The following is a 10,967-nucleotide window of genomic DNA, read 5'->3' on the forward strand; positions in this document are numbered from 1 at the left end:
TTTCATGGATGCGTGGGCTTGGAACTTTGAGTAGCTGGTAGAATATTAACCATAATGAAGAGACTAGATGGGAATTAAAGTCTTCAGTGCACTTGAAAGCGTCCATTATTATTCAACCTGTATGCTTACATCTCAAAAGAGATTCTCAATAGAAGATTTAACTTAATTGTAAGTAAGTAATTGCAATGGATGCACTTGCCTTAATTTCCTTAATGGCAACTTGGGAGAAAAAAAATTAAATACCAAAAGAAAACACTTTCATGTCTATTCAAAACGTCACAACTTAATATGTAAGTACAGCCAGGGAAGGGGGGTGACAGGAGTTTAAGGAGATGGAAAAAGTCAGAACAATTTTCTGATCAGGTAGAAAGGGCAGTCATCATCTTATTGACAAGCAAAAAAAAAGCTCATCATTATACAAGAGAGGACAAATTTTTGGTGTTGAGTATTAAGGCATGCCACTTGGGTTTTAAATATTGTCAATTTTAAATTTGTCACTGAGAAAAGCATTACATGACAGTGAGAGGGGGATACCTAGATCAAAAATGCCTGGAGGTGAATCCTAAAACTACAGAGATTTTATATCAAAACTGTTAAAGAGATAATTGTACTATATATTACAGATTCTTAAAATCAATGAAAAAGCCTATCAACATTGAAGCAGTTCTTTGACAATTTGCTAAAATAGCTACTCCAAATGCTTTATAGCATGGTTCTTCTTAAAATCATTTTGCAAATCATTACAACAAATATGTAGAAATGTGTGTAACATGGATTTGAAGGATTTATTTATCTTAATTGCCCTTTTCCCCTCCAGAAAAGAGTCCAGATGTTTCCAAATCCATGATATATAGCTCTCAACATGAAACATTTCATGAGATACCTCACATTATTGAATGATATACATGTTTGCAAGAAATCCTTCATAGCTCTTTGGCTTACCCTTAGATCATCTCTTTCATAAGTAATTACCAAGTTGGCAAATTATATGAATCACTTGACTGGGATTTGGGTGAAGCTGATTTACACACTCCAATGCCACTTTCATACTTCAAGCCTACATGGGTTGAATGTAGACCGAGGAAGCTGCACTAGATCCAGACCCCAAAATGTCATATTCAAGCTGGTATCAACACTTGTTTCAATGCACACTTATTGCTATTATGCTAATAGGTGATGTTTCTGACACTTTCTTAATTTCTCAACATCCTATTTCAAAAGATGTAAAAAGCATTTTTTGGGGATATCGACAAAAAAGTGCAGTCATATTTCACATTGAAATCGTTCATTTGTTGCCCGGAAGAGGGGGAGGGGGAGTATTAAGACAAACGGGGGTATGCCGCTCTAATGGGTCATTTTTTCACAAAAAATTCCTAAACAGGTCCTATTTTTAACAAAAATTGTGAAAAATGGGCCTTACTTCAAGAAAAATCCCCCCAAAATGACCCTTAAAAATGGGTAGGGGTATTGAGGCTTCAACAGCACACCCCGTCTAAACCAAATCTGAGAACCCCCCCCCCCCCCCCTGGATTTGTCGTCGTTAATCCGCACCTGATCCACAAAGCCAACTAGTGGACACTTTTATGAGAGGGATGATGGAGTGTGAACCAACAATGTGGATGCATTTCATATTAGCTCCTGGGAGAAAATTTAGTCAGGACTTGACCTAGTTACCAAGGTGATCAATTTGAGAGAACTTAAAGTTTGACGCAAGTCTGTGGATCGTGATGAATCCACTGTGTACTTGACACTTCAAACTCTGATTAGCACTGTTGAAATCCTGAAGAGTGGCCTAATTAAAAGATCAAGTCAAAATCACTTATCTCCTCAGGAAATACAAACTAGTTGACAGCTATCTTTAATTCCTGTTTGTCACCGACCCTGACATACTGAAATGCACCTATGAGCATTAAGTTTAATTCCAAAAGGAGCTAAATCCATTTTTGTAACCTGTAGGGAAAAAAATTGTTAACCAAATTTTGTACAGGCGTCTATGGAAAAGTGATATTAGAAGGTGCATTTTTTCATAATTGCTCCCAAAATGTAGGTACATAATTTTGTAGAAAGATGGGTACTTAAAGGTACTATGTCCCATTTGCAGGCCAAAAAAAGTTAAATTCCAACTGCATTTGAAAGATAATACTTATTTAGAACTTCCCTAAAAAAGGTGGGGCTTGAAAATGTCTTCAAGTGGGAAAATAATGACTATTAGTTGTCAAATCGACTTTAGGGCTATAGAGCCCAAAAGTAATAGTCTTGATTTTTAGACAATTGTACAAAATGGTCATACGTTTTATGCTGCGCAAAGATTCAATCAGTTTAATCTTGGCCATCACAAGAAGTGGGTTATTGATGTAGACAAATGCTCATGTACCCTTTACAACTCTTTTCATGTATGTTATTACCAAAGAAGAAAAAAGCCAGTCAGTCACTCAATAATGTCTGACAGTGAAGTCTAGCAAGTAAACGGGTTTCCTTGCATAATTTGAATATGAGGACACTGCTAACGTTTAAATTTCACAGATAGGACATACATGACATATTCATAATTCCTGCAAAGTTCTACAGAATTTGAGGTTGGCTGCAAAAGGGACATAGTACCTTTAAAGGTACTATGTCCAGAGACGCCAAGTTCAAAGATCAGCAAAGCGTGACATTTTCATGTTCCGGCGCGCGAGCGCGCGGGAGAAGGTATAACACACGTATAAGGTATAGCGTTTTTTTCCAAAATCTAGCGCGCACATTGTGCGTGAGAGCGTTTTCAGACACTCGAAATGCGTGATGTCACGCCTAATGCGTGATACTTGGTAGTTCTGTATGTCCCTTTTGCAGCCAACATCAAATTCTGTAGATGTTTGCAGGAATTATGAATATGTAATGTTCGTCTGATCTGTGAAATTTAAACATTAGCAGTGTCCTAGCTAGTATTCAAATTATGCAAGGAACCCGTTTACCTTCTAGACTTCACTGTCAAACACTATTGAATGACTGACCGACATCTTTTTTCTTTGGTAATAACATGCATAAAACGAGCTGTAACAGGTACATGAGCATTTTGACTATATATGGCTATGTACACATATGCCAATTCAGCTACTCAAAGCCCTCAAATTTTACAAATTTTCTCTCTTTTGGAGAATCTTTCATATGTGGCTCATAGGGGTATGTAGGAAAGTTATTAATGCCCATTCAGACCACCAATCGATGTAGTTTGGGTTTACTTCTCCTTCATAGCTCTTACCAGAATATGTGTTAATTATGACCTTGAAAGCCTAACAATTTTTTCCATTGTGAAAGAAATAAGGATGTTATGCATTGTGAGAACAAAAAGTTATCTGACTTTATGGCTTATACATTGCTCTGAAATGAAGACTCACCTGGTGTTGAGATAAGTGTATCCTGAATGGAGACTGTGAGTACAGGATGGTTGGCAACATCATGGCTCCCGCTGGATGCAAACTTGATCCACCTCCTGCTAAGCATGGCATCCTCGGCCCAAATCACAAGACCGTAGTTAGGACTGGTCCCGTTGATCCAAGATAAGAGCGTATCCGTGATATCAAACGAGACAGACGTACCTTCCTGGCAGGCTGCATAAGTGATATCCACAAAGGCACTTGCAACGGATGGCGTTGCATCACTTCCGTCCATCCCTACATTTTCCACTTCCCACGACCGACCACCGCTTGCACGGACAACCGAAGTCGCCACGGCCTCCTCCCATGGGACCAAGAGACGGCCAACATGCAGGGTGTCCTGAAAGTTACGATTAAAAGGATCGGTACTAGCTGCGTTTTCAATGTTGCTGCAGCTCAGTCTGAGGGAGGACTGGAGGATAGTGCTCTGGTTTATGTTTGGATATTGCTCATTCCGGCCCCACTGGCTATCCAACATAAACTGGCTGATTTCAAACGTTACCAAAGTGCGACTTTCGATCCTGTCCGCTCTCTGGCCTATTTCTAGGTAATCATACATACCCTGGTTGGTTGCTGGTCCATGAATGAAGGTATCTGCACTAACTGGTATTTCATATTCCCGCTCGATTACTTCCAAACCTTGTCCAGTGTCTACAAAATGAGTTAAAAGGTTCCACAGGAGTATGAAAACAAAGGGTGATATTCCTAGCACAGCCATATTGGCACATAAAATCGTTCAACCTGTAAAGGCTTGACACAAAATCATTGGCAGGTAGCTGGCATAAGTAGGCGCATTCAGAAGCAAAAGCAGCAGCTGCAAGCCACTGACACCTCAACAAAACTTTAGCTCGTAAATGACATCAAACATTGAGGATCCTTCTTTTGACTGAGTCACAAAATAAGCCCAGGAAGTGCAGACACATGCTTACTCCCAGCCAATGACGGTAAACCATGACAAGTTTTGGCTTCGACAGAAACTGAAGGGTCGACATTTCCAGAGTATGGCTTCACAGGCCTGTGACAGAATGAGAGAAAATTATTAATCCCACTTGCACTCGACTCAAACGACTGCCGACTTGCGTGGCAAGCACTCGTCTGTCAATAACAATCCCGCTATGTGTGTATCTTCATCAACAACCCCAGTACAATGCTAGGTTGATGAACCTGCACAGAATAAACAAATCAAAGAAGCTGTATCAGAATGAATAAATCTTTAATGTCAATGAAAGTCAGACAGAATAGTTGGGTAGCTAGCACTCTTGGAATCTGATCATATATAAATCAATTAAAATGTCAAATGCAATAAAGATCTATACCCATAGTCAATAAAGATATCAATTTTATGACAAGGAATAATTAAGAAACTTCAAAAAGAAAATTAATTGTAAGCATCTGAATGCAGATAAATCCTATCATAATTTATTAGATTTAGTAGTAAATAAGAAGATCATTGGAGGTTTTCATGTTATAATCCTATCTGAGTTAGACTTGAAAGTTTTACAAAACCACATGATTTTTTATTACATGTCTCAATATACCACAATTGTTATATGTTCTGAGATGAAATTTTCCATATATCATTCCTGACAGGATTAAAATTTCCAGGCAACTGGAAAGACAGGTAATCTCAAAAGTTTACACTACATTTAAAGTAACATGCCATTTTGGCCTAAGAATTATAGCCAATAATAAGTACCTGCTCATGCACCATCACCGCATTATGTGGTTCACACCTCTCTCTCTCTTTCTCTCTCTCTCTCTCTCTCTCTCTCTCTCTTTCTACCATTTCTCTACTCTCTAAATTTCTCATTCTCTTACTCTCTCTCTCCCTCTTTCTCTCTCCATGGCCCTCTATTTCTCTTGTTACCTGCATTGCTCTCTACAGTATGTCCTCTCCTCTCTCTTATTTATCCATTTTCTCTCCCTTTTCGTCCTCTATTTTCTTTATCTTGTCATCCACTACCCCCCCCCCTCTCCCTCCCTCTCTCTCTCTCTCTCTCTTTCTTTCTTTCTCTCTATTTCTCTCTCTCTCTCTCTTTATTTCTATCTCTTTCTTTCTTTCTCTTTATTTCTCTTTCTCTAAATTTATCAATCTCTCTATCATTCTCTCTCTCTCTCTCTCTCTCTCTCTCTCTCTCTATTTCCCTATCTCTCTATCTCTCTTTCTACATTACTTACCTAGAATAGGTGTTTCACAAAATATCCAGGTGTCAAACTGTCAATATTAATAGAGACTCTGCTGTGATGCAATGTAGTCTGAATGGCATAGAGTGAGTACCACTCTTCCCATGATAGCCACAACATTTTTTCTCCCACACAAAATGAAGAAAAAAAAAACCTTATTGATCAGGTACAAAAGAGAGCTATTTATAAGAAGTCAAGGTCATATTCCCATGGATGTGCTGAAGAATGTTCACAACATCGTTCATTTCATGAGGCCCACTCTATCGACCCTTGACCTTCACCATGCTCCCTAAAATAAACCTTTTTTTTGGGGGGGGGGGGTCCCTTCTCTTTGTTTTCCTCTTCTCTCTTAGCCATCTGGCTATCAAAAACCACAAGAATGTGACAATTTTTTAGCAAAGCTTAACATTTTTTAAATTCCAAATCTTATTTATTTGAAATAAAAAAGTGAAAGCATGTAAAAAGAAACATTCAAGCCTAGGCTACTGTCTAAACAGTACAAGGCAGAAAAATGATACACATAATTATACACCCCCCCCCCCCCCATATACAGTGCGTCCCAGAAAAACAAAACCGAGAATTATCTATGTTTATCGTAACTAATCATAATTAATAAATGACACATATTTTTAAAGCTTCGATCCTCCCTTTTCATTTGATGCAACTAATGTGATGCATATTTCACGCATGAGTGATTAAAAATAATTTGAAGAAAGGGTACCAAAAAGTCATTTGGCGAACGGTATCTGTATTTCGAAGAGAAGATCACATTCCTAGAAAGTTCATTTTCTGCCCTTTCATATGACACCTACATGTAAATCAGGACAAATGAGCAAGGAATAACAAAGTGATCTGTTTGTTTAAATCAATGCTTGCATTTCCATAATTTTATTATAAAAATTTGTTTTCATTGGCTGCCTGCCGTAGCAACAATCGACAAACTCCGTTTCGTTGACAACTGCCATGCATGCTTGTTTTGTCTTCTTTGTTGTATAGGGCAGACACTTAATTTAAAAACAGGGTCTCATGAAAGACTACCATTATTGGTGATAATCAGTCACCAGCCTGTCTAAATATCACAAATAAATAAACAAATAAATAAATAAATAAATACATAGCAACTTAGCAACTTTCAACGAAACACCAGAATGTGAGGGAAAAACAATTATTGCTTGCAGTGTGTACGTAAATGCAGCTTTCCTTAGTTTGTGCATGGTTTCTGACAAAATCCTGATTAGGTTTGACATGAGGCCATGGTCAAGGTCAATAAGCTAATCAAGGATGTAAGAGGATGTTCAGTTGGGAAATAATCGCTTTAATGGTAATCCCATATGAAATAATGCCCTACCTATATATATAGACTCCTTGATAGAAGCATCAGGTAAAGTGGAGTTTTGCCAGCAATTATGCTGTAAAGGAAACTCGAAGCAATTGGGTAATGGTGATTATCTGGTAAATAAGAATTTGTGAATACACCTTTACTCTCTAGCAGCAAGGTTCCATAAAATGCTCTTGGAAAGCTCTTATATTTAATAGTGTCTAGAAAGAGTAGTACGCTTGGATCGAATTCTGATGCCACTTTTGTTGTTAGAGCAATCCCATACCAACATGTAGCAAATCTCAGTCCAGTGCATTTCTTTGTTGTGCTTTTGAACGCCAGATTTAGGCAACCTGTGACCATTTTGCTAATTCCAAAACTTGAAAATACACATTTACTCCTATTTACTAAGTCTACATATGGAACTATTCAAAGTAACTTCTAGAAAAATGTTCAAAATGAAATGGCATGACTCAATATTATCTTTAAATGCTAGCCACGTGACCATAGGCATATCAGTAAAAATAAATGTCATGCTTTAAAAGGGTATATTTGCAGCTATTTTGAGTCATCTAGGCCTTTGAATAAATAGTGAGTAAGACAAAAATATCCTACTTTATCTTTCTTGGTCAAAGTGGTCATTGTTAATCCATGTTGCTGTGGCATGGAAGAAGATATTAAATAGTTCTAAGAAACTAGTGTTTACTTACTAGATGAGCACGTCATTGACTTGACTGAAATGTATTGCTAAGGGTTATTTTAAAACAATTTATCAAGTATCAACCTCTATCTGTTCTTTTCAAACTTCTTCCCCATGATCTCTTCTACTTCCTATTATCTTTGTCTCCACATTTACTTCATATACCCAAAAGGCCAAAACACAGAGGGATGAGCAGTTTTTAATCCACCTGAAATTAAATATTCTGAACAAAGAAATGCATGATTTTCTGCCCGTTTGCACTAGTTTGGCCAAGGGGATTAGACCTCCCTGCAGGGTCACTGACAGGTGGTTATCTCATCAAATCAGCTCTCAATTAACATACGAAAAAGGGGACCATGGGGGACCAATGGTCACCGATTAGTCATTGTTTGCTATTATATAGAGGGCGCAAGTAGCCATAAGTAGTGCTTTGGGGCTTTAAGTTTAAATATCACAGAACAATTTCCTAGTTAATTTGTGATATCGATTCGTTAACTTGATGGCACCATGAAATAAATTTCCGTCTCTTTTTCTTAATCCATGTAATATCTAAAGTAACATAACACAACGTGCTGTGAAATGGCCACGTTCTATGTAACACATTTGATCTGCAAGGGGCGAGTATAGTCTCATGAAGTATATATTCTTGGACTTCGAGAGTTATTCAGTCACATGATCTTGAGGGATATGAACAATGATTGATTTAGCTGGATTGATTTAGCGATTGGATTGAATGTCAGATGTAACAATCCATCTCATTTTACTATTGTTTTTTTCTTCTCCCTTTTTGTACATCTCTCTCTCTCTCTCTCTTTAGTTCTCATCTTACTCTCAACTTCCTTTTTAGAGTTAATATCATTCTCTCTCTTGATCAGCATCACCAAATTATCAAGAGAGTAAACTTCTTGATCTTGTTTAAAGAAATAGAAACATGAATCTACACTGTAGATCATAAAGAATAGATGCGAAACTTTCTAACAAGTCAAATCAAATCAAGGTTATCAAATTTTCAGGTGTGTTCTTAGTCTTCTATTTTTGCTGGGTAGAGGGTACATAAATACAACTTTGCACATTTCATGTTTACAGGGATGTATGTTAGATTGCATTTTGCATTCTCCTGTGCAGCTATGCCCCCCTCCCATTCCACCAATCATAATAATAATAATAATAATAACAATAATCTTTTAATTTTATTAAACCGAAACGGAAATTCTTTTTGCCTAATTGATCGTGAGCCCGGCAGCCACTGAGCAGCACCAGATCGACGTTGCTCTATCCCTTACTGTTAAACGCCAAACAAGGTAGCAGCAACTCCCATCTTTTAACGTCTTTTGGTATGACGCGGCCGGGGTTCGAACCCACGACCTCCCGGTTGTGAGGCGGACGCTCTACTGACTGAGCCAACACTCCGGTGTAGGTCTATGCACCAATGATCAAAACCTGACTATCTTCCAAAGAGCCTACCAGTTCTTTCATTTGTATAAAGAATGATTGAAAAACCTACTGATCTTCCTTTCTCCAAATGAACCCTTTAACCTTGTGACCTAGCATAGGCATTCACCCCTGGGCAGATGGATCTCTCACCCCACAGATGTTCTGACGCTAAACATATTTTAATACTCTTCTTTTAATTTTGCTGTATGTTGTTTGCAAACTTTTTGAAAGCTAACATCAAAGATCATAATGGAAGGATAATTAGGAAACAATCTGCTTTGAACATTTTTTTCTTTTTTTTTTCATAGTGGATCTGCTAATTGCGTGAGTCAGTGGCATCACTGGGTATAGTGAAAACTAATACAGTGAATTTTAATTTAATATGTTTCCCCTTCAGACTTCCACATTTCTTGGACTTTCTTAAAGCCCCTCTGCACGCATTGGCCAGGAGGGATTAGACCTCCCTGCATGGTCACTGACAGGTGGTTATCTCACTTTACAAATAAAAGCCTTCATTTTTGCCTTAAGATTTAACGAAAGTTTTCATCAAATAGCACTAGCCGGCTTGAATATTTGTCCTTTAGAATGTTGTCCAACAAAAGTTGTAGAAGTTTGATAAAATATTGCTTGTAAACTTCTTCAAATTGCTGTTTTTAAATCAACTGTCCAGATACTATGCTGTCTGGACACACATCAAAATAAATGCAAAACCCAGTAATTCAAGCAAAAAAAGAACATAATATATTGATAAAAATGCATATGAATATCATACTATAATTGTCTATGGGGATTTTCAAAAATCATGTTCTTTATGTAAAAAATTAAATGCACAACATAAAGTGCAGTTAAAGCCTGTCTGCACTAGTTTGGCCAGGGGGATTAGACCTCCCTGCACAGTCACTGAAAGGTGGTTATCTCATTAAATCAGTTCTCAGTCAACAGAAGAAAAAGGGGATCATGGCCGGGGGAGCAGTGTGTTAATTATGCCAATCCTGGTCACCCACGAAAAACACAGCTTCCTGTATTCACCCACCATACTCACTGTCTCATCACATCAAGCATTGTGTAGATACATTTATCACGCGTTCGACAAAAACCAGTGGTAGCTACAGGTGACATTCACATCTGCACACTCCCGGCTAGCGGCTCAACCCCCGACATCTACCCTCGCACTCTCGCACAAGACCCCTGGTGCTGCTTCCCAACACCAACTCCTTAATCTTTTAATTTATATACATTTATATGATTCAAGAGGCAGAACGTTAAGCTTAGAAGATTTAGCTCAAATAGATACTGGTACATACCATTAATAGAAAGACGTTCGTTCCCACATGCCCTCCTCTCCTTCAAATTTTAAATAATCCTACAATAATTTGGCGATGCGACCTGACGTTCCGGTGGACGTTGCACGTACAGCATGATCGATACGCAGCGCCGTTTCCTCCTGCGTAAACAGTGCAAAGTGTTCTGTAGCTCTAGCTCGTACACTCTTGATTGAATGTGTTGCGCAATCCAAAATTCACGTCAGAATCGGATGTTGACTTTGCTCGTTGATATTGGAAGCAATAATTACCACGCCCCTTTTGTAAACTTTTGACGAATCACATCGGCCCAATACGGGAGAAGTCTTCCTTTTCGTTCACAAAAAAACAACGTAGCCAAAGGAGGAAGGAATAGATTTCAAATATATTCGATTTCGTTCTGTCGATCTATTTTTCTTCTCCCCTATTCATTTCTCTCTTTTTTATTGATTGACTCATTCGTTCGTGTCTCCTTAGATCAAGATTGATCTTCGGAGTAGTTGCTACAACCGGCCGTGTCAGAAACGTTGCCCCGGGGTGCGAGATAGGACTCTTGTAGCGTGCCCCCATTTAAAACAATTATACAATAACAGTTACATTACATTTAATTAATA

General features: G+C 38.2%; 1 protein-coding gene across 1 annotated transcript; it reads right to left on the reverse strand.

Annotated features, from left to right (window-relative positions):
- Window positions 1-3,348: 3,348 nt before the first annotated feature.
- On the reverse strand, window positions 3,349-10,530 carry LOC100890748. Its single transcript, XM_003728664.3, has 2 exons — window positions 10,357-10,530; window positions 3,349-4,431 (listed from the first exon to the last, which is right to left on the reverse strand). Exon 2 carries the CDS (start codon window positions 4,132-4,134, stop codon window positions 3,349-3,351), a length of 786 nt encoding a protein of 261 aa, XP_003728712.1. The 5' UTR covers window positions 4,135-4,431; window positions 10,357-10,530.
- Window positions 10,531-10,967: the final 437 nt, after the last annotated feature.

Source organism: Strongylocentrotus purpuratus, unplaced genomic scaffold, assembly GCF_000002235.5.
Source record: "Strongylocentrotus purpuratus isolate Spur 01 unplaced genomic scaffold, Spur_5.0 spur5_scaffold_5, whole genome shotgun sequence".
NCBI lineage: Eukaryota > Metazoa > Echinodermata > Echinoidea > Camarodonta > Strongylocentrotidae > Strongylocentrotus > Strongylocentrotus purpuratus.